We start from the raw sequence: 24894 nt of genomic DNA, 5'->3' as shown, positions 1-24894 counted from the left end.
GAGAAACAAAACATGGTTGAGACTTGATACTTCAAAATCTCAAATCATGTTAAATGAAACTTCTACATTGGATTTGATAGCAAAAGGCAGTACTCCAGACCTGCACAAACATACAAACCAAGCTAGCGAAGGTTCGGTTAGAATTAACTGCCACATTTTTATGAAATCATTATACAAGTAAAATGCTGATGTGCATAGTTTATTCCTCTTCTCAACATTACATTCCCGATTATGTGAAACTAGAAGCATTTGACCATAATTAGCTCTTTGGAGTTATGTCCAAATTGCATAAATAAACATAAATGAAACTAAAGTAGCAGAAGGTATATGCTAATGAGCAGTGCTTTTTTTCTGGCAGTACACAGAGGTACGCCGCACTGGCACCTTTTTAATACGTGGGACTAAAACTACAGTTTAGATTGTTTTATACGTAACTCAGTTCTGCATAAATTACTGTAGGTAATGTAAACATGTTAAGTAAACCTTATTTGTATGTAATGCATTTATACATAATTCGGTGTTATACGTACCAGTTTTCATAAAATACAGTTGAGTTGTACGTAACCAAGCTACAACAATGTCACAGAAGTGACAGTTTTCAGTTACACGCTTGACCAGAAAGTAAAATTTATGCAGGAAGTGGATGTTAATCCACATAAATAGCTGCAGATTTAGACATCGCTTATACCTTGCTATTTTAGACAATTTTTTTAAAGTTGTGTAGTAAAACTATATAGAGTCTACTGTAGTATTTCAGTGTTCAAGTGTAATAACATTTTATTTAACAAAAGAAATACATATGTGTGTGTGTGTGCGATACCACAATATTTTGAAAAGTTTTCATGATGAACACATTAGGGGAGCTTTCAGACGGAAGCGACGCATGACAGAGGACAAGCTACAAGAGTCACGTGTTATTTGGAAACAAACCCTGAGAAATAAATGCAACCTTTCGTACTGCGCAGGTACGACAATAAGCGTGTGTAGCTTGTGTATCGCCTGTACTGGGTCGTTATCACAACTCCGGATTTCATATTCACAGGACCTTTCTCAAACATATAGGAAATATTCACCATGCCCTGATGACATACTTGTACAGTAGTAAAGTTTCACATTCTTACCGCATTCCACAGATTCTTGAACATTAGCAAAAATAAAAGTAACATTAGATTTCTTAAAAAAAATCATGCATTATATTTATGCTGTAATCATAGTTTAGAATCAAACAAGTGTTCTTGGGTTACCAGCTGGCTGGGTTAATTCGATTAACCAACAAGTAACCTGAGAATACTGAATTAAATGAATTTACAACTTCACTTTGGGGTGAAATGAGAATTACCATGAAGCATGTAATTTCAACTTCTGTAAAACAAACAAACTCAATAAAAACTATACCTTTTATTACATGAGACAAAACAATACATAATACTATTACATGTCTATATGGATGTTTCATCTGCTGTCTTGATTAGCACGATGTGATTTTTTAAAAGGAAAGACAATCAGTTAATTTCCAAACTGCTCTGCAATGTATTTTCTAAGTTATACATTTCTAAGATTTTACTTAAGGTAAAATTGTATACCCTTAATCTGATGAAAAAAAAATCAAATCCAAAGAAAAACATAGTGACAAGTTGGTAGATAATTGTATTTCAATTATAGCTTGAACTTCAGGCTCTAGTATTGCATGTCAATACTTTTACTAGTTACCAAGTTAATATTTCCCTTCACACATTTTCACGTCACAGAAATTCTGTATAAAGTTCTCTTATGTAAAGATGCTATGGAGAAAGTGATCATGTGGTCTTGAAGCTGCTGACGTCAAGGGGTGAGGTGTAGAATGATCCTTTTGTGCGTGCTACTGTCGTTACTTCAGTAATGCTGTGTGGTTTTTATCACACGCAGCTCTAAAGTCCAAGTCATGTGTGTGTAATGAACATGTAAATGTTCAACCCTTGCTGCTTAGCTGTGAATTCTAATGTTCACTTTCTCGCAATGGCTTACTGTCTTTCAGATTAACAAGGACTTTTGTTCTAAAAGGGTGCACCCTAACAACTTTCACATTCCTACTGTATAAATACCCAGCTTCGGCTAGAGAGAAAGTTGAGTGCTGTTCAGTTTTTAGTTCACTTATGGAAGATGTGTGTAGGGTCTCCTGAGAATGGGAATGTGCAAAAATAAAAATATGTCCTTAGGTGCAATGTATTGATATCATGTTTATGTGCCATCATAAGGAAAGAAAACCATTGTGCACAAAAAAAGACAAGACATGAAAGAAACAATACAGAAAGAGGAAAAGGAAAAATCACACACACACACAAAATTTCCTCAACACTTCCTGTTAAAGTCCTCTCCATTCCACCCAGAATAGCTAAAACATCAAGTCTCTACAACAAACAGTTCTCATTCGATGATATTTTTTGTTTATTTCCTCAGAATGGAAAATCCCATGCTTTTAAATTCAAATTGATTTTTTTTTTTTTTTTAAAAAAATAGCTTTTGACAAATCTACAATACTCGCATTGCATTGGAATTCAAGTATGACATACCTTCATATGTACATAAACGAAAAATGAAAACCGATGTGAAGTATCAAGACTTGACTCAGAGAAGAAATGAGAAACTTACAGTCATGTGCTGCTGGTTCGAAAAGGAATTAGCCAGCATATGAGCCTTACAGTCACTGGTCCCATGGGACCAGTTAGCTTTTGAAGGTTACGGAAAAGGAAGAGTCTATGATAAGACATAAGACATAAATTATCGGCATGAGTTTACAATACCTACTAATTTCGATGTCCTGATGACGTATCTGTAGTTCATATTTGGCGGTCACTTGTTAAAATTCTACATTTACGTGTAGAACTTGTAAAATAACCTTACGATTTACCACGGTGATTGTCCATACATAGCAATTCTAAACAATCTTTCTTTTGCAATTCGTTAATGGTCTTCCTTTACACACAACAATCTTGCTACCTTGTGTATTGACGTCAGGCGAGGAATGCCTATGAGGTTAAGTTAGGTTCCATTAGCATAAATAGAAAGAAAAAATAATATTTTACCTTGTCTTGCATAACATGAAAAAGCTCTCTCCCGTGACGTCAGAACACAATGTTGCTAAAGTGTTGTGCGATAAGTGACACCAAAATGGCGTCTTCTGTGGAGCTACTGTTCTTATGGTAGGGTTACGTTACGTTAAGAAAACATAGTTTATTTAGTTTTTTCTCGATTTCCATACTCGACCGCCAATTATTACATACAGATTTGTGATTAGGAGTTCACAGTTAGTGAGTAGGCGACATTTCATAGAAACTGGAGAGTGGTCCAGTATTGTAAACTCGTTCCAAATTATCTATAAGGGACAAAATGTGATGAAGTTACAGAATGATTTTCTGACTCAGTTGATAATAGCACTGACACACAATGTATACTGAGACCCAAGTTCAAACCTAATAGAGCAACAATTTTCTGAATCACTGGTTTCAATACAAACTTATTTCTACAAATACTGATCAATTACAGTAAAATTGAATGTGAAATTTTACCATGATTGCTTTAATAATTCATACAATGTTGTATTATGGCACAGATATTATCAACACAAACACTGTTACAATTAAATAAGATATATTTAGCACGAACAAACAATAAAATCATAGATGCACTGATGTTCACAGAAAATAAAATACTCATGTTTATGTTATAATAAACATTAAATTATTACTTCAGTATCTGACTGATTTAAATGGCAAATGGTGAAAGCAAGTACTCTGATAAGATGATATATGTAAAACATTTTATGTGATGAAACTTTGTCTAACATAGGAATGGAAAACAATATTTTAGGCTGTGTAAGATAACCACTTTTGCTGATGGTGTATCTATAGTTTATAATAGGGCTGTGCCGATGCTGATATATAGGTATTGGTTAGTATCAGTTCGATTTGAATCACCAATACCAGCCAATACTTTTCTGGAGTCCATTGACGATGTTGCAGGGTCCACATAAATTCTGTGGAGTCTAAATACAAGGAAATTATACAAAATACAAAATTTTATTTTTTTGGCAACAACATTGTGGAGAGAAATGGATTTTGTGGTTAAACAATTATCTTAAGTGAAATATTCAGTATTTTAAAGCAAAACTTTAGAGGATTGATATGGTAGAGTTCCAATTAAAAACTATATTTTAAAGTCATGTTACGGGACTTTAGACATGGTATGTCCACAAAGCATACTTATGTATGTCACTTTTTAAATTGTTTCAATTTCCAAGCATCATATTGGCTCAGCCCTATTATAATCTGTAAACGTTTCCTGTTTTGGGAAAAGTCTTGATCTAATGCTGGTGTTGTATATAGTGGTATTTTTACACAGAAATACATACAAAACATGTGCATTTGCACCTCCATCTACCCGGAAAGCAGTTGAGATTTCTACCCTATGACTGGAAAAAAGAATGCTGTTGCCAAACCAATGGTCACAGTATTCTTTACTTGCCACCTGTTTCTTTTGCATAGACTTGGGATAAAAAGAATGTGACTGGGGTGTCTTGTACTAAATGCTTTCTAGTTGATGGGGGCTATGGTTATACAGAAATAAATCAAAGTATAAAAGTTAATAATTTTATACGTACACTGGAAACACTAAAATCATTTGTCAACAAGTTTGTTTCATCAATTGCATTAACTACAAATGTTGTAAGTCACAAACACAAAATATATTACAACTTACAGAGAAGTTATGCAAAAATTGTGGCTCAAAATAACTTCTCAGCAAGTACATTTCATCAGTCAATTTAAATTATTCATTGGGAGGAAAAGGCAGATATTTAAGGAATGACACTACCTTATCCTTCATGATTAATATGTTATGTATGCGAACACGAATGGCACTATTTTCTCTATCAACAAAATGTCTCGACATAAATTAACATAATAAATTGAAACTTTACTTCTCAATTTCCTTCCCTATTTTCTGTTTTCTAACGTTATTTAAGATATTAAGCCTTAACATGCTATGCCACCATATACATAACCAGAGTGTCATTAGCCTTATGTACAATTATCAGCTATAACATTTACTGTTCTAACTTCATATGTGCAGTCATAAGAAAAATAAATGCTTTTATTAAAATACCCATACTATTATCCTCCAGTTAAAAGCTACTTTGTTTTCTGGAGCCAAAGAGGTAGAAATAATATTTAGAAATAACCACATCTCTATATAAAATTAGATCTCTAGTAAATTCAACATGTAGTGTTCTTTGCACAACAATACCTGCAAATGCAGTTTAACAATATGCCTAGCATTTTGTTCATATGTAACATTATTTAGAATATTATGGACGGTAAAGTTGAAACTTTTACATATGTCGGTCGGTACTAGAAATAATGAATTATTACACAACTTCACTTTAAAGTTTCTTAAGCTTCACATTTAACCTAGTCACTATTAAGCGTATCGCATAAGCTTAATGAATATCAGGCACAATGTAAAAAACTTAAAATCTAGAACTAATTGGAAGGCAAGCATAGATAACTCATTTTTATAACTAGCTATTAGTGTGTGTAATGGCATCATGACCTTAAATGCAATTTTATTCACATTAAAATCACTACTTTATTGTGATGCTTTGTACATTTAACATTAAGCTTTTACTAATATGAAATGAAACTGTATATGCTACTCTGTAATTGTACGTATCATGGTGAAATTGTAAAGATTATTATGTTACAAGAGAAACAATACAGTCATAACTAACTCATCTTTCCTATGTTCCATTATTGTTAACATTATAGCTCCCGCCAACTATGTTAAATCAACTATTTTTGACAACTAATCATACCCTTTTCATGACTTACCCCACATGCATTCTATTTCTTCCTTCTTTATATTCAATAAGACACATGCAAAAAAAAAAAAACCACCAAAATTTTGATCTTCTCAATCTACCAAAACACACAGTAATGGGTTTGTGTTTGCAATTTATATAATCATCAAAATTATGATTACCAAGTCTTACATATTGCAAATGAATGCATAGAAATATTGTGAAAGAAGAAATAGAAAACATCAAAATTAAGTGAAACATCGATTCTTATTAGTTCAGACCAAAATACCATTATAATTCATCATGCTTTTCATTGAAATACTAAAATAAATTAACTGAACCACTTTTGTAACAAATGCCTCATAAATATAAAATAAATAAATAAATAATGGAACTTCTTAACTTCCATGTTTCATGATCCTTAGAACCTGAAAATATACAAAGCAAAATAGATTCAACTCTACATTCAACATGATTACAACTAAAATATTCAAATACTAATAATAAGATTGTAACGTGAGATTTTAAAATAAAGCACAAATTGATATTCTGCCAAATTGAGAATTCTTGGAAGCTTATTTTATGATTGGAATATGAATTAATCTTCTGTTATGTCTTCACAATACACAGAAATCCCCATTCCCCCCCCCCCCCCCAAAGCTATACTTTACTTCTTTAAACTTCGTGCCTTGGAGTGTTTTTTAAAATTGCCTTCTGGCAACACTTTTTTCTGTTCCCAGGAAGTGAATGGTATGGTGTTTTGAGCTTAAAAGAAGACAATTAATCTTACTACTCAGAATTTTGATTCAATGTATTCTATAAGTTGCAGTATATGCTGCAAAGGTGACCTGTCCATACATATGGAACATGTCTCACCATAATTCTGGCTAGATTTGAAACCTTTCTCTGGAGATGTTTCGATAAACAATTGTGAGTTGTCAGTGTATGTCAATGGGTGGTTATTCCACAACAATGTCCATGGCTGAACATCTGTTGACACTGCACATAAGACATCCCCATTTAAAAAAAAAAAAAGTGTGTTCTAGAGTACCGAGATCCATCATAAACATGTTCTAAAGGGTGTTAATGCAAGCAATAGGGGAAACTTGTGTATTCCCATTTCCCCGCACTTACCTACTGCAGCAACGATAACTGGTTAAAATCAGTTCACAGTTCTACTAAGAACAACTGCTACCATCTGGTGACACCACAAGTAAGCAGTGGCATTGACATTTGCAAGCAGGGGGATTCCATGTAAAAGTGTCCCTGAACCATAATTTTTAAAATTTAATGCAATACTGAACTTTATCCTATCTTGTGAGTGAGGAATCTATAATTGTAATTTGCATAAATATTCAGTATTATACATAACTAAGTTAGACTGGAGAAGGGATTTTACATATTGTTCGTTTATTTTAACATTTTGATTTTCCTTTGTTTTCTATTGTGTCCCAACTGTGACACCAAAAAAACAATGAATTTCTCCTTTATCTGTTACATTTCCCCTTCACCTCCACTAGAATATTCAAAGATCAATTACCTTTTCTCTTCGTCTTATATAAATTATTTTTCATTGTTTGACAATTCGCAAAAGCCGCGGTAGCTCAGTCGTTATGGCGTCTGACTACCATGCAAGAGACCCGGGTTCGATCCCCAGCGGGGGACAACCGGGATTTTTTCCACCTGTCAAAGTGGCTCCGGTGCCCACCCAGCATCGTATAAAGTGGGTACCTGGAGGAAACTCTGGGGGTAAAGGCAGTCAGGGGCATGGTGCTTCGGCCATGATGAAGAAAGTGTTGGGCCCTAACTCCACACCCCCTATACGCCTTCATGGCATGGTGCAAAGCACAGGGGAGCACTTTACCTTTCTTTACCTGACAATTCGCAGAAATTAAAATAAATTTCTTAAGTGAAGAGGCAGTGTTTCATCTGTCCCACATGTGACACAAAATTGCTCACTTATAGCTATAAATCTGGGAAATTAAGGGTAGTTATGTTTAATCAACAGTGTTAAATTTAATACTTCATTGCACAGAAACTGTAAGAAAAATGTTACTTAACTATCAGTAGAATAGTTACTTTAATATCAAAAATGTAGTCTGCATGTCCCACTTGTGACAATGGAATGTCCCAGCAGTATTCTTGCTCTCTCGGAAATATCTTTATTATTTAATATGACAATTGGTATTTAGCCTGATGTAAATCCCACGAAACGGGCAAACATATCCCAATAAAGTAAATGTAAAAATTATTTTATTTTCTCCTTATTTTGAACCGTAAAGTTTGCATTTTGACTTACATATTGCTTTACTGCTGGTCACTGAAGTCGAAGTCACCGTCACTCTCCGCAGACTGAAGGCCCGCACTCAGTTGAATGGATTCCGAGTCGGACTCCAGAGCTACAGACAATCCCGGAAGTCTTTTCTTCGGGGTGATTTTCACCCCTGTAGAACCTTTCTTCTCTTCTTTTTGTCCCTTGGGCTTATCACAGGTTTCGGCAGGTTTTTCTCCACTCATATCTTTTTCTAGAGACTCTACTTCTAGCTGCACTGGAGTGGATTGTCGTTCCGGGTCTGGCAACAGAGATGGATCAGATTCCGAAGTCGTTTCTTCGGTAACAGAAGTTACAGGAACAGCTGCTTCGCCTGGGGGCTTCTCTGCAGGCTTTTCTGCTTTCTCTTGTCTGAAATAATAAATTATTTGGCTAATATCTTTAACAAACTGGACACAAGTTTCCACATAAACCAAATAGCAATAAATATATTTGAAAACAAACCTTGTAACCCTGACATCCTGTTGAGGGTTATGGGTTGCTAAGTGGCTTCTCATTGGGTGTTCAGTGCATCATGTTCAGTTGCTGCTACTTTATGACTCTCAGGACTAGAGTCTGCTATTATTGCTTTCCAGTACTTTCCTAATTGTTCTCATGATACTGATCAACTCCAAAATTTTGGAGCTCCCACCAGGTATTGAGTCTGGGAGCACTTCCCATTAGACTCAATATATCACCCAATGAGAATGTCATTAAAAAAACTGTGAATGAGAGTTAAGACAAGAGGTGGAAAAATACATGTGAGGTTATTATCCAGAATTCTTGGGACTGCACTGCCATCTTGACAGCAGTGGCACAATGCAATGGTAGATGTTTGTACTTGCATATCTTGGGGGTCTGTGTGCAAAATTTCATGCAGGTGGGTGAATGTGCTGACCATTTACAGCATTTTATTCCGGTTGTGTCTGTGGTGTGTAGCAATTTCAAATGAATACAAGAATGGAACAGTGGATCAAATTTTGTGCCAATCTCAGGGAAAAATGCAATGAAGACACTGGCATTGATTACATAGGTGTTCAGGAAAGAAGGTACACAGGTGTTTGAATGGCGTACTCAGTTCAGGAAATCCATTGAGTATGATTGAGCATGCAGGAAGGGTTGTTGCCAAAGTTCAACAGCTCACTCATGAGGATCAACGTTGAATCATTCATCACCCTGTTGCTTAATAGGGCATGCCAAAGGATTCTGACTACTACATTGGGCATGAATCACGTGAGGGCCAAATTTGTGCTACTTGTCCTTTCAATACCTTCACTGTGTTTACCACTAGACATGTGGAGCATGGTGTTGATCACATCATCTAAGGTCCTTTAGTGTGTGGTACCTTACCTCCCCATCCCCCAATGTGCCTTCATGGTACAATGCAACAAGCATGGCAAACATTACTTTACTTTTATAGATAGGCACGTTATCAAGCGAGGAGGACTATGTCTCGCATCTAAAGATGGGAACAAATAGCCTACTGTGCTAATGCACCACTACCACATAACATTACTTAATTTTAAATCATAACCACTAAATGTACAAAGCAAAGACAAAAGATGTTTAGTAAATGTACATACTTGGCATCATCTCCCACTATAGCAGCCATTTGTTCTTCTAAGTCTTCTTCAATATCACTGCAGCCTGATTGGGCAGCAGGTTCCACTCCAAGGAGACTTCTGTAATTCTGCAGAGCTTCATGAAAAAAAAAATTAAAATCCATGTAAAACTGAAAACCGAATGATAAAAATACACAAAGCAGAGCTTTGAGTAATTTTCAAAGCTCGTATAACTACCACCCACATCAAAGACCCATTTGAATTCTGCTTTCGCTGGACATGATTCACACATGGTTACGCCAAGGTATGAGAATTAACAAATATACACATAAAATTAAATGAACATGTGCAACATGTTCATATACCTGGCAACATACAGGTGCACATACATTTACATGAGCAAATGGCATAAAAATCTGGTCATGGAAAAACTACAACAACAACAACAACTGGGTGTTCATGATGCTGACCAGACGTCACCCCACAACTGGTTAAATCATCGCCCACATCTGCTGAGACATGGGGGAAGGTTGCACCATGGGTTATGTTATGTTAAATGGCATTAAAAAAAAATTAAGAGTAAACAAATTGTAGAAACTTTCAGCGAAAAATGCAGGCTCGACCAGGACTCGAACCCGAGTCTCTGGCATACACTGAGCTACCGAGCCAGCCTGGCCTTGCCATATTTTTCGCTATCGCCGTTTTACCTGCATGAAATCATCTCTGACAGTGCTACTGCAATGGGATCTGTTGCCTGTTAATTAACTCTACGCTGGGAGGAACCAGGCAACGTCGAAGTCTACTGTATTTCAAAGGCAACAGATCGTGTTGCGGTAGCACTGGCAGAGACGATTCTATGCAGGTAAAACAGCGATAGCTAAAAATCAGGTGAGGCCAGGCTGGCTCGGTAGCTCAGTGGTTAGAGCAATGACACGGTATGCCAGAGACCTGGGTTCAAGTCCTGGTCGACCCTGCATTTCTCGCTGAAAATTTCTACGTATCTCCTGTGTGTGCCTAATCTACAAACAAATTGTGTTTGTAAGAAACCTTCATTCACAGCATGCTAGTCCAACCACTCTTCCACGGAGACTGACAGCAGTTGATTGTAACTTTGGAGCAATAACATCAATCCATTCAATATTTATGACATTTTCTTCTAAGAAATTTCAACAGGGTGCAAGGAATTAGCAATGGGTCTGACATTAAGGCGAAGAGTGACAGTTTCGCACCAGATATGCATTTATTTCAATATTGTCAAGAGTGGGCACTACTATTGAAAAACCAAAACACAGGACAAGAGAGTATTTCTCCCCATGTTGCAAGTGGAAGCAGTTTTTTGAGTTGATTATTAAGACAGATACGATCTGTAAAAAATGATGAATAATTATTTATAGACCCTATGCATTCCTTATGGACAAACAAATTCAACTGCAAGTTACAGCTAATGAAACTGAAGTTTTGACTTCTTCTAACACAAACCAAATCTTCAACCTGTCCTGTTCCCACTGGTGTTTTCTACACCATCGAAAGTTTGACATTCCCAAGAGAATAAATAAAATAATACTGCAATATGCATAATGCTAACAATAAGTTTTCTCCCCTCCTAAAACATCCAGTGCATAAACCTCGCTGCAGGGAAATGTTGGTAGGGAGGACCAGATTAGGGTCCTTGCATCTGACTGGATGTGGAAATTCAAAACTACGAACAGCATAATTCAGAATTGTCTTCAGCAGGAGTGCAAAGGCTGAAAACATTGTATTTTATATATTTGGTACGGTCAATAAATAACCAGATTAATGCTGTGAAAAAGCAAAATAATGTAACAGAGTGAGCAAAATAATGTAACAGAGTGATGAAACTTACGGGATATGTAGGCCAGGCTGGGGTACGCCACATGTCTCCAAACGAGTTCCAGACCACATCTCTAGGTGGCAGCACTGGCAGGGAAGGGAGGTTGTGTATGTGCAATTTGCCTCCAAGGTGCCAGTCAGTCATTGAGTGAGGTGAGTCAAAGGGAGGTTGTGTATATGCAATTTGCATCCAAGGTGCCAGTCAGTCATTCAGTGAGGTGAGTCATAGTGTTCACAGTGTCAGGTGCCTCAACAACACCGGGGAGTATGCCATTAAGGATGAGTCCATTCTGACCTCATACAGGAGTGTCGGGGGGATTAGTCTGAACAAGATTGCAACCGAACTCAGCATTAGTCATGGTACAGCATACACTATTGTTCATGAACACCTTCACTATGGTGTTGCCTTCTGCCGTCAAAAACTGTATCATGGATCACTGAGCCTCCTTTGTGGCACCTGACACTGTGAACGCCATGACTCACCTCACTGAATGACTGACTAGCACCTTGGAGGCAAATTGCACATACACAACCTCCCTTCCCTGCCAGTGCTGCCACCTAGCGATGCAGTCTGGAACTCGTCTCACAGACATGTGGCGTACCCCAGCCAGGCCTACATATCCCGTAAGTTTCATCGCTCTGTCACTTTATTTCGCTTTTCACGCCATTAATCCAGTTGTTAATTGACCGTACCAAATAATTACTTAACCTCAAAAGCATGGCAACATCAGTGATACAGTAAACAGGGATTCCAAGAGAAATAATTTTACAGTACCTCATATTTCATTTCAGCAACCTTTCATCCAGAATAACATTAAATACACAAATTATGTCAAATGTATGTGTAAAAGTTAATCTGTGCAAATGCTAAAATGCCATAAAAAGGATGGCAAAATGTGTTGGAGAGCAACAGGAGGTCCTGGGTTCAAATCCCAGCCTGGGCATGGGTGTTCTTTGTGAGTGTCCCTTCATCAATCATATCATCACTTGTCCTCATCATCGCAAGAAGCCAAAAGCAATGATAAATAAGAAAAATTAATTCAAATGAAGCAACAGCATGGAATATTGGATAAGAGTTGTTGGGTCCAATGACAGTAAGTGGGGAGATAGATCTCCTACGTTTGTATATTTCTTGCATTCTACCATTTTCAGCTAATTCCAACATGAGAATGCATGATCATTAGATGTAATTGATGAAAGGATACACACACAGAAGATCCAAGCCCCGATCAGGACTATAAGATGGAACTGTTCGTGGGGATTGTGAGTCAACCACTGAACGTTCTCAGCCACCAACGTGGCATATTCCCTACATGCAATTAACATGAGAACTGGCATACTCACTCTCTGCAGGCACTTTTTGATCGAAGAAATCGTCACCCGAGCTAACAGGAATATCGTCGGTGCTCGAGATGTCATCAGGTACGTTTATCACTGGAGGAGCAGCCTTTTTCTCCAAGCCTTCGTCACTCGTTACTGGTTCGGCAATCTCCGACAAGTCGGCATCAGTCGTAACACTCAGCGTGGCACCAGCGGCAATTTCCTCCTCGTTTGTCAAAGAAATATCATTGCTTTCGACCTTCAAATCCTTTTCATCTGCATCATTCTGAGACTCATCCTTCACCTCTTCATCTTCTGCTTTATCCTCAGCTATTTCGTCATCCTTGACCTCTTTGTCTTCTGGTTTATCCTCAGATATTTCCTCATCCTTCACCTCTTTGTCTTCTGGTTTATCCTCAGCTGTTTCCTCATCCTCAACACCATCTGCCTTTTCATCATCATCAAGTGCCTCTACATTTTCAACTTCAAGATTTGCTTCAGGTTCTTTGCTTGGGCTATCTTCTCCATTCTCTCCAGTTTCAGGAATGTCGAATGGTTTATCTTCAGAGTCCGCAGGCACCTGCAGCACATGATCATCTGATGTTTCTGGTAGTACATCATCTTTCTTCTCAACAGCGACTGTAGATATATTATCTCCTGCTCCTCCGATATCAATATTTTGGTCATCATCATCCTGACTCATTTCAGCTGCCCGCAAACTCAAAGTGTATGGGCTTTTCAGTTTCGGAAGAGCTTTGATATTAGAAACTCTATCATCAAAGGGCGTATCTTCAATTTCAACTGAATCCTTTTCTTCTTCATTACCTTCGACTTGAGCCACAGTGTTGCTCTTCCCACCATCTTGATACGCAGGAATATTTTCAACGTTGTTATCGTCTTCTGTTGCTTCGGGATGCTGAACTTCATATCTTTGTTCTTCATCAAGTTTCGCCAGAGACTCTGCCTTTCCTTTATCATCCTTCAGTGCATCTGCACTCACCTTAGCATCATGCCCCGTCTCGCAAACAGGTACAGTTGGCTCACATGTCGTTGGATCTTCCGAGAGGGATACGTTGAGCAGGTCTCTACTTGTGTTCTGCTCGTTTTCAAGCATGAGGCTCACTTCCTGTGGCTTTTCGCCGACCGCTGCTGTGCCGATGCCAGCTTTAGGATCGTACAATATATTCCTATACCCCAAAGCATCCCTTGTACCTTCCTCAATAACCGGAGCAGGTTCGCTCTGTGGATAATGCTTACTCTTCTCATCACGTGAAAGGAAATCACCACCAGCCAAATAATCAGACTCCGTTCTCTTCCGATATCCCAAATTTTCATCAAATGGCCTCCGTGAAGAAGGACTGAATAAGGAACTGTACTTTATATGAGTTTTTGGATATGGATTGTAAGCATCTGAAAAACTTCTTGAGGCATAGTTTGTAGGTTTCAGTCCTATATCCCCATTTTGGTATGGATGCCCATCCACAAAGCCAGGTGCATCTGTGTTAATTCCAGCATCCACTAAGCCTTTCCTCTTAAATGAAACATCTATATCATTTAATCTCTTTTTCATCCTTTCTCTCCAACTTGGGTAGGTCTTCCCAACACAGGATTCATAATGCCTCTGTAATGCAAGTAGATTGTGAAACAAAATTATGAAATACAAGAATTTCACAAATAGCAAAGTAATTATAATTATGGCTAATATGAATATAATGAAAAGATACAAAGCAAGTTTTACCTGAACTATACAACAATGAAGCTCAAGTGACAGTTTTAAGTTCTCGCTGTACTATGTCCAGTCAAAGAAAAAAAATTGTATTAGCTATAAAAATTTCTGGACAGAATAAGAAAGTGAAATCATAATGCATATATGGCTGGAAAATAAGTACCAACATTAATCACAAGGGAAATGTTTGTTCACGTCCACTTTATGTTCATATAAGCAAATCAAGACTAGACCTAGAGTTTAAAGTGGGATCCAAACCTGTGTGCAATGTGCCTCTACTGGGACACCTTAATTACAAGGCAACATTGTTAGCCACTATGCTAAAAAATCACAATTACCATGAAATTAGACAGATTTGGAAACCAGAGACCACAAAGATCCAGCACACAAGAGTTATTTTCTTATATGGCTCATCTTAGTACTTGAAAAATCTCTAATTTGATTTTCAAACAATTATTTTTAGTGTGGATACAACTTTATATAACCTGCAACCGATTGCAATTTGTCCATTTGTTCTACATATTAAAAAAAAAAGAAGAAGATTTTTGGCTGCATTTGATTTAAATCTTAGATGTTACCAACTAACATGATTACATTCAGATTCAAAACCCAAGTTTGTTGATTTTTGATTTAATAAAAAAAACCTATTTTTTAAAATTAAATCATGATTTTTTACGGAAACTAGTATTTTCATTATATTTTTCACATTTTCAATACAGGGTATCTATAAAAGAACTTCAGGGTTTTAAACAATCATAGTGTGCAAACGGCATTAGATAACTCAGGTTAGTTAATTACTTTGAAATCAGTAGCTCATTAAGTTTTATTCAAGCTGTTTGGAGTTTATTCCAACAAAGGTTTGCAACTCTGCGCAGTGTTGACCTTGAAGTGGCCAAGACGAGCCGAACCCAGTCAGTGCAGTTCAGTGCAATGGTGAAGCCACAACAGAAGGCGCAGTGTGTGATATGGCTTGTAGAAACTGGATCTGTTATTACTGTACAGCGTAACCGACGCGAGTATGGTGGTGTTGCACCTTCGGACAAAACCATTTGTCAATGGCTTAAGGCGTTTAAAGAAACTGGAAGTGTTCTGAAACAAAAGTCGCCAGGTAGGCCGCGTGTTTCTGAAGAGGATGTGGAAAGAATTCAAACCTCATGCATACAAAGACCCAAAAAATCCTTGACACGGGACAGTCTTCAGTTGAGTATACCAAGATTGACTGTTTATAAAGTGGTGCACAAGAGGCTTTGTTTAAAAGCTTACAAGGTACAACTTTTGCATGAAATTAAGCCTACAGACAAGACTAAGAGATCACAGTTTGCTGTTTCTATGCTGAACAAGATGAAGAAAACAATGCTTTTCTAAACTATGTTAGTTTTACCGATGAGGCCACTTTTCATGTCAGTGGTACTGTTAACTGAGACAATTGTCGCATTTGGGGCTCACAGACACCTCATGAGTTCATTGAGCATCAACGTGACTCACCCAAGTTGAATGTTTGGTGCAGTCTTATGCATGACCGTGTTGTTATTCACTTACTCCCTTAGACTTTTTCCTATGGGGACATGTGAAGAACATGGTTTATGTGGAGAAAATTCAAAATGTCAACCATCTAAGGCAAAGAATTATCACTTCTGTGGCAATCAATCACCCCAGACATGCTGGTCAGGACGTGGCAAGAAGTTGATTATTGTTTGGATGCTACAAACGGGGCACACATTGAAATTTACTAAATTGTAAACAAAACTTGATAACATTACCTTCAAAAACATGTATTTACTTTTTCCTGAGTTTGAGTTTTTAATAAAATATTTAGTTTCTAAACCGCGGAGTTCTTTTATAGACACTCTGTATAAATGTTCACATAAAATTTAAAACTTGTTATGTTTATATTTAAACAAATTCAAACACGTCTCAATATACATTCCTCACAAAAAGTTTGGAATATTGATACATTAGGCAATAGGTGATAGGTAAGATCTTGGAATTCAACAACACACGGTATCTGTCTGCTGGACGTTCTCATGCTTTCGCCGACATATGCCACCCTGCTTGTCACCTATCCTCTAATAGTAGTTGCCTTGTAATCAAGAGGTCCCGGGTTCTATTCACGGTGAAGGCACATAGTGGATCGGATCCCACTTTAAACTGCAGGTTCAGTCCCGATTAGCTTTACTGTGCATAAAGTAGACTTAAAGCACCAATCAATCAAGACCTATTGCCTAATATACCATTATTCCAAACTTTGAGGAGTGTATCTGTCATAAACCAACCACCATATTTTGAAACAAAGTTCAATGAAAAGACAATCAGTGAAAGGTAACAACTTTAGAAAATAAATCTGAATCTAACAGTAGAGTAAGTAAATGATTCTGTATTACTGTAAAAACTGGGATACTTCAGTTTATACTTTGCTACTGTCCTTAGCATTCAATATTTTCAACACAGCAGCTTGAAAATTATATCTAGCGTAGAGATATCAGTAGGCCTAGAATCCTTAATATTAAAAAAAGGAAAATCTACATCACACAAAAAATCAATAAATGAATAAAGAATATTCAGTATATATTGTACGAATAAAATATAATAGTTAAGATGCATTGCATTCCTTCATTCTTGTACAAGATATCTTCTGCACTCCAGATAAAAACCAGAACTGTCCCATCAAAACCAAAATGTCTGGTTATTCTAGTACACTGACCTTTTTATAACTTACTAAATAGTTTCATGGAAAAAGTATGGACTTGTGTCCAGTGTATTAACACTACCTATATCCGAGACAGAGGTAGAAATCAACATTACAGTTCTCACATATTTGTCTGTGATGCATGTGAAGATTAACATTTGCTATTAAAAGCATAGTTCAATGTCAGTGAATACTAACTAACTCTCTAGTTCTTAAACCCAAAGGTTCATGGTTGCAGCAACACAAGCCTTCCATCTGTCCTATCCTGGGCAAAATCAATCCAATCTTTTCCATCTTTGAAGATTTCCTTCTTGTCCACCTCAACTTTATCCCTCGATCTTCGTCTTGGTCTTCCTACTGGTCTCTTACCATCAGGTTTCCCAACAAGAATCCTGTAAACTCATCTTGCCTCTCCCATTCACGTCACATGGCCTGCCCACCTAAGTCTTCTTGATTTAATCATTCTAATAATATCTGGACATGGATACAAATTATGTAACCTTCTCCACTCACATGTCTGTCTCCTCATCCCTTTTAGGTCCAAATATTTTTCTAACGATTTTATTTTTAAATACTCTTTAATTCATGTTCCTCTTTTAATATAGGGAACCAAGTTTCACATCCATATAATAATACAGGCAAAATTACTGTTTTGTATATTTTAACTTTTAGTTTCTTAGATATTATATGAGAAGATAAAAGTTTAAGAGAAAAGTAACATGCATTTCCTGAAATAAGCCAGCTTCCTATTTCCTCCTTAACTCCGCCATTTAAAACAAGGCTTAAATAAATAAATTATAATTTGTAAGTATTACTCCTAAGTACTTGAATTTGGAATTTGGAAGCTGTTTATTGTCTCTTAAAAGGGAAAGCTGTGAGTTCTTATCAATAATTATATTTTGATTATTACCTAACACTTGGTAATTGATCATGTCAGTTAATGCACTAGATACAAATAAACATACATAATTTTCCACTGTCTTATGTACAAATAGAAGTCTACTGCTTACCCTCAACAGCCTAAGTCTCTCTGTCTTAGCAGCCAAAATAGCAGCTTGATTCTCAATTCTGTCCAAGGTTTGCAAGATTCTCTCATTGCGTTCGCGTCGGTACTTATCTTCTTCCAAGAACTTGGCATATTTTTCTTTCATAGAGTGAATTTTCTTGTCGTTCCTGCAATGTGAGAGAATGGACAAATGACAAAATAATATTTAATTGCACAATTTAAAGATTATCATTTGGAATTTCAGGAAAGGTATTCATTTCACTTAAAAATTCACTGGTGCAATATACAGGGTTAGCCTAAAAAGAAATAGACACTTTCAAAGTTTTACAGAAAGAAGAGTTTTAATAATAGGGCTGAAATACTTACATGGTTTGAAGAGTACGTCCTAAAGATTACATTAAGTTACAAGTGTTCTATGTGTGACCCTTTTGTAACATGACAGATATCAATGCTATAGTCCAGTTCTTGTCTCCAAAGACTTTTGTCCTTGTACAGACAACCAGTTTCTTTAAATTTCTTGTTCCAATTGTAGATTGACTGCCTTGACTGACTTCCTACTGGTTTCTTACCCATTCATGCCACATGTTTACCTTACCGTGTTCTAAACGAACGCTGCACGATAGTAACAGAATTTGTTTTTGCAAATTCAATCACGCAGAAAGTCTTCTCCACCTGGCTAGAAGCCATACTTACGTCAAGGGTGCTCACATGATGTTGACGTCACGAAGACAAACAAAAAGCGGAGATCGTAAACTTCAAGACTTTCTCTATACAACAGTACTAAATGCTTGGTAACAGATCGTTATATCGGAGACACATTTCTTAACTTTGCAGAAGAAACTACTTACGGAAATGAGTTTCTCCAAGCTTTCCAACGTTCGTTGAGGTATTTTCTTTCATCGTGGAATATATTTGACCTGGAAATCATGTATTTTTCAAGAGAAATATCTCACCGACGCACAATTGCCATTGCTTTCACTACGTGAACTGCATGCTGCATACGTTTGATGACGTAAGCCCCTGTCAGTGTTTACAACCCCCTTTTTTTTAACTACGCTTGCCTAACCTAACCTAACCTTATTGAAAATGGTTCGTAGGGCTAACCGTGCATAATGGTTCGTGGGGTTATCTGTGAATGATTCGTGGGGCTATACATGAATGGTTTGTGGGGCTATCCGTGAATGGTTCATGGGGCTATCCGTCAGCTACCCATGCATAATGTACAATTTTCACACGTGACGAACACGATGGTAGGTATTTTTCGGTGAAGAAGGTTGGAAACACTGCATAACCCCGTGAGTCAAAATGTGCCCGCCATATTGTGTGATACAGAAGCGAAGAAAGGAATAAAAAAAATCACTCTGTATGTGAAAAATTGTTTGATTTCGTATAAAAAGCACAATGGCACCTTGAACTATGTTCCGCAATACACAATTGGTAAGTACGAACCATGCGAAACACAAAATATCTGATTTTAATGTTTCTCCGATATAACAAACTGTTACCAAATGCTTTCTGATGTAACAAACAAATTTCAATTTATAAAGCGTTTAAACTGTCTATTTCTTTTAGGTGAACCCTGTGTATAGAGGAATGCATATTTTGTTTATGACGAAAACACAAAATGTGAAGTAACATGCTGTAATGTTCATTTTTCATGTTTCTGAAAGGTGTGAGGGGAATTTGCCTGCCCTGTTTTGATACTAAATGATGCACAATGAACTGCAAAATGTGAAATAAACCCTTAAACATGAAATTTAGAGCTTATTTACCGACGTGACACTTTCTGCAGCTTGAAATATCCTGTGAGTTATGCAATTCATGAAAAAAATATTAATTCTGCTGTAGCCTAAACATTTGACAAGCAAAAATGCACTCCTTTATACAGGAATAAATTTAATACTGTAGTAACTACATAAATGTGCTATTGGAACGGACATGTTTATTTTGTGCAATAAGTTTTAAAATCAAATTTAGGATTATATTCACAATTTTAAAACCAAAATGTCATTTTATATACAGCTTATTTAAATTTTGAAAAATTTCCAGCCATGTAGCTGTAATCATACCCTTGCCACTTCTTGTCTCAAATCTTGAGCTTATTTCATTGTGCTTTAAGTCTATTAACTCCTTATGTAACCAACAATATTTTAATATTAGTATTTTTATTGTGATTTTCTCAAATCTAGTACACTGGTTGGTTGTAAAAACTGCCTTAGAGGCCAAAACATGCCTGCCAAATAAAGACGATATCTATCTAAAATAAATTTAAACATGTCATTTAATATAATAGCAGCACACCCAGCATCGAATTTGCCATGTATAATGAGAGAACTATCGCAAGCACAAGAACACAACTATTGTGCTGCCACCTGCAATTACAAACCCTCAACAGCCTAATTCCTGAAACTTAGCTGCTAAAGCATCCTGCATTTCATTACTTACTCCTCTTTCCTTTCACGCATCATCTGCCCAAACTTTTCTTCCAGTTGAAGTCTTTCTTCTTCACTACAAGAAAGAAAAATAACACATACAGTAATCTGTAAAGAATAATTATTGTACATTAATTTACTAAAAAATCATAAAAATGTTACTGTCAAGACACTGTTCAAAAATGCGAAATAAAATGGATGATACTTTGTCCAGCAACAATTCTTAAACTTAGCCCACTTGTCCTTTTTTAATTAAATGTAATTTGAACTAGACATTCATAACATATCCAAATAACATAAAGTTTGTGATGTTGAGTTCACTCTATGCTCAGAAAGGCTAATCGAGACTGGGCTTACAGTTTATTCCCTGAGTTATCTGGGAAAACTTTATGTAATTCGAAGAGTGAAAATGTACAATATTTTCTTACGGTACTACTTTACTATACCGGAGACACCTATCAATGATTTATTTCGCAATTTTTTACAATGCTAACGTACTATTCTGCATTGCGGAACATTTCTTTAGGTGAAATAATGAATTTCTAATTAAATTAATGTCTATTTCTTACATTAACGAGTACTTACTGTTGTTCCTTATTTCCAACAAACCATCCACTGGTAGCCACAAAAACCATTGACGTTAGCCCAAAAATTCACGAAAGCCTCACAAACCATCACAGGGACGAGGTATGCCTACTAGGTTAGGTTAGGCCTGTTAGGTTAGGTTCCATTAGCATTCCTTTCGTTCAATTTAGCATATACGGACAATACGAGAGCATATTGTGCTCTCGTGCAGAAAGCAAATGGCGGCAGCAGCAATAGCGTGTCGGATATAGATTTTCGTAGAAAACCACATGCATTCGCATTAAAATGGATCAAAACTACATTCCCGAACATCAACAACGCTACAGAAAATGATTTGCGTAAGTACTTTCTCCTGTAAATTTGAAGAAATCCGTCTCCGGTATAGTAAAGTGTTACCTTTCTTACAAATAATATGTGACCAACAGGCTGTAAGTTAGAGCATTTGTGCATTTTTGTCATTTACTATAAGGTATGTTTCAAAAGTACTGAGAAATGTTGACTGTAATTGTTGGGACAGTGAAACTTTACAATGCTGTTTTTAAGAGTGGTATTGAGTAATTTTATTTTTATCATTACAGAATCAAGGATTACTTTTTTCGCAATACCCTTTGGCACCTGAAAACATAGATCAGAGCAGGCCCGTAGCTAGGCAGGGGCCAGAGGGGGCCTCATTAACGTCAGCCCCCCTTGCATTGTCTTAGCACCGTCATTAGGTAAAACTATCGTATAATTTGTTTGTAGATACAAGTGAAAATGTAGAGATTATGTGGTCATAACTTGATGAAACAAATTCACAGAACGAAAATCAGCTATCACATTCCTCCATCTTGTTTATGAACTGAAGTTTAAGTAGCGGAAAGTACAGGGTGTCTACAAATGATTGATAGCAGTTTCATATTGTTACTGTACATGCATTTTTGAAGGTATCACGAAGTAAATTTGCAGTTTTGTAGAGAAACTCAACAGGTTTTGTGACACATTACAAGTTATGGAAGTTTTCTGTTCACTGCGGCGCCATTGAGGATATTCGTGAATTTCCGGAACTCAATGCTTTTGTACAATATCAAAATTTAGAGTTTACGGCCGCTTCTTCTTCAGCGAACAACCATTACAGAATACGGGTATCTTGACATGTTAGAAAATTGGCTTATGCCACAGTTGGAGACAGACAGTGAGAACTTTATCCACCAGTTGGATGGTGCTCTGCCCCACTTCCATCACGATGTCTACAAAATCTTAACCACCAGAGTATCAAACCGATGGGTCGGTTGTTGTGGAAATGATGATCAACAACTGCTGCCATTGCCTCATGGCGAATTTTTGATTTCATTTGTTGTTACAAGTCCACTTTATGCACAATAAGGCTAATCAGGACTGGACCTACAGTTTAAAGTAGGATCCGAACCACTTGCGCCTCCACCGAGTATCGAACCTGGGACACACAGTGACTTTTTGTGTGTGGGGTTTTGTGAAGGATCTAGTGTTTGTGCCTCCATTACAGTGATCTAGCAGAACTGCAGGCTCGTATTATCAGTGCTTTTGATCAAATTGACACGTACATGCTTCATCGGGTTTGGGAAGAACTTGATTATAAAGTTTGTGTGTGCAGAATCACGAAGAGAGAGCATATCAAACACTTGTAATGTGCCACAAAACTTGTTGAGTTCCTCTACAAAACTCTAAAGTTACTTCGGTAACACTTTACTATACCAGAGATGGATTTCTTTAAATTTACAGGAGAAAGTACTTACGCAAATCATTTTCTGTAGCGTTGTTGATGTTCGGGAATGTAGTTTTGATCCATTTTAATGCGAATGCATGTGGTTTTCTACGAAAATCTCTTTCCAACGTGCTATTGCTGCTGCCGCTATTTGCTTTCTGCACGAGAGCACAATACGCTCTTGTATTGTACGTATATGCTAAATTGAACGAAAGGAGTGCTAATGGAACCTAACCTAACCTAGTAGGCATAACTCGTCCCCGTGATGGTTCGTGGGGCTATCGTGAATTTTTGGGCTATCCGTGGATGGTTTGTGGGAAATAAGGAACAACAGTAAGTACTCGTTAATGTAAGAAATAGACATTATTTTCGTTAGAAATTCATTATTTCACCTAAAGAAATGTTCCGCAATGCAGAATAGTATGTTAGCAATGTAAAAAATTGCGAAATAAATCCTTGATAGGTGTCTCCGGTATAGTAAAGTAGTACCGTTACTTCACAATATGTTCAATAATACACGTACAGTAACATCGTGAAACTGCTTCAATCATTTGTAGATGCCTTGTATTTAGTAGGTTGTATAGAGTTTAGAAAGTTCTTGCATAGCAGGGCCGTAGCCAGGATATGCTCCCCCTTGACATTAGGTAAAATTATTTTGTATAATTTGTTTGCAGTGAAGAGTGAAAATGTAGACAGCAGATATTATTTTGCTCACAACTTGGTAAAGGATAAATTCACAGAACATAAACTTCATCTTGTTTATGAGCTGAAGTCGAAGTACGGCAAATATTTACAAGATTCTCTAGACTATAGAATGTTCTTTCACATAGTGACTTCTTTATCCGTACCTTTGCTGCCCCTGTTCCGGTCTCCCGTTTAGACAGAAATCTGTGACTTTGACGTCATCATCCACATTCCTTCCATATCTACATCAAAGGTCAACAGTTATTAAGTTTTGGGAATGAAGGGACGTTTAATTCCTTAAGCTAGGGGTGGAATGTACGGTAGGCACTATGATTGAATATTGTGCATTTTTTTGTATGATATAAATATCTGTATCATCAAAAGTAGCGTGTAGTATGTAATAAGAGATGATGTCAATAGCAATTAACACTTCAAGAGATGTTTTAGAAGATACCTATAGAAAAATGTACTATTTGTGTGATATTTCAAAATTTTATATTAACTTAATGACCGCCCCCCCCCCCCACAAAAATAATTTGTCTTCATTTAACACTGTTATTTTCCCTTTATAGAAAGATGCTTAACACAGTATAAAACTTCACTATTTGGTTACAAACCATATTTCTTTTAATTTTAAACAGGTGGATACAATGTAATAGCTTAGTTTAAAGATATACAATTTTGTTATTACTGCGAGAGTATAAGTAATACTTATGTATTAAAAATATACAGCAAAAGTCCGCTTCCTTGTTTTATAGCCTACCTTTTCCTAAGTCTGTCCTGTAATTCTGCCATTTTGCTATAAAAGTTAACACTTTCATGAATCTTTGCCATTTCCAACAACAAATGTCAACAAATCAGGCACACACAATAACCTGGGTTCAATGAAATTAAGGCAAAGACAGCTGACAACCAAAATATCAACAAAACACATGACACTAGACGATCAAAATTCGCTCAATGTTGCCAGCCCACATTCTTGGTGGGATTGGAAACTTTTTAAAATCGAGACGTTTGGAACGGAAAATTTGCGAAGATCCAAAAATGTGGAGAAAAACTATACTCTATTTATCGATTTAAATTATCTCTCGCCATAAAATAAATACATTACTTGCATGCAATGCAAAGACAGTTGTTTGTAGTGCATCTGTGCGCCAAGGGACAAGTTGATAGATCTC

General features: G+C 36.7%; 1 protein-coding gene across 1 annotated transcript; it reads right to left on the bottom strand.

Moving 5' to 3' along the window:
• Positions 1 to 6155: 6155 nt before the first annotated feature.
• LOC146000158 (uncharacterized) lies at positions 6156 to 24630 on the bottom strand. Its single transcript, XM_083137498.1, has 7 exons — positions 24480 to 24630; positions 20741 to 20803; positions 18300 to 18462; positions 12902 to 14498; positions 9728 to 9842; positions 8133 to 8516; positions 6156 to 6261 (listed from the first exon to the last, which is right to left on the bottom strand). The coding sequence occupies exons 1-6, from the start codon at positions 24548 to 24550 to the stop codon at positions 8141 to 8143; spliced, it is 2385 nt and encodes a 794-aa protein (XP_082993624.1). The 5' UTR covers positions 24551 to 24630; the 3' UTR covers positions 6156 to 6261; positions 8133 to 8140.
• Positions 24631 to 24894: the final 264 nt, after the last annotated feature.

Source organism: Lepisma saccharinum, chromosome 16 (assembly GCF_977018435.1).
Source record: "Lepisma saccharinum chromosome 16, izLepSacc3.1, whole genome shotgun sequence".
NCBI lineage: Eukaryota > Metazoa > Arthropoda > Insecta > Zygentoma > Lepismatidae > Lepisma > Lepisma saccharinum.
The sequence above is the reverse complement of the archived record's forward strand: the minus strand, read 5'-3'. Positions and strand labels throughout refer to the sequence as shown.

Bases quoted from the DNA above. Each gene is read 5' to 3' on its own strand.
- LOC146000158 (XM_083137498.1), bottom strand. From the start codon at position 24,550: ATGGCAAAGATTCATGAAAGTGTTAACTTTTATAGCAAAATGGCAGAA. The intron at 18,463-20,740 runs GTAAGTAATGAA...CTCACATTGCAG, and splicing joins ATGCGTGAAAGGAAAGAGGA to GAACGACAAGAAAATTCACT. The intron at 14,499-18,299 runs GTAAGCAGTAGA...CTTGCATTACAG, and splicing joins AGAGACTTAGGCTGTTGAGG to AGGCATTATGAATCCTGTGT.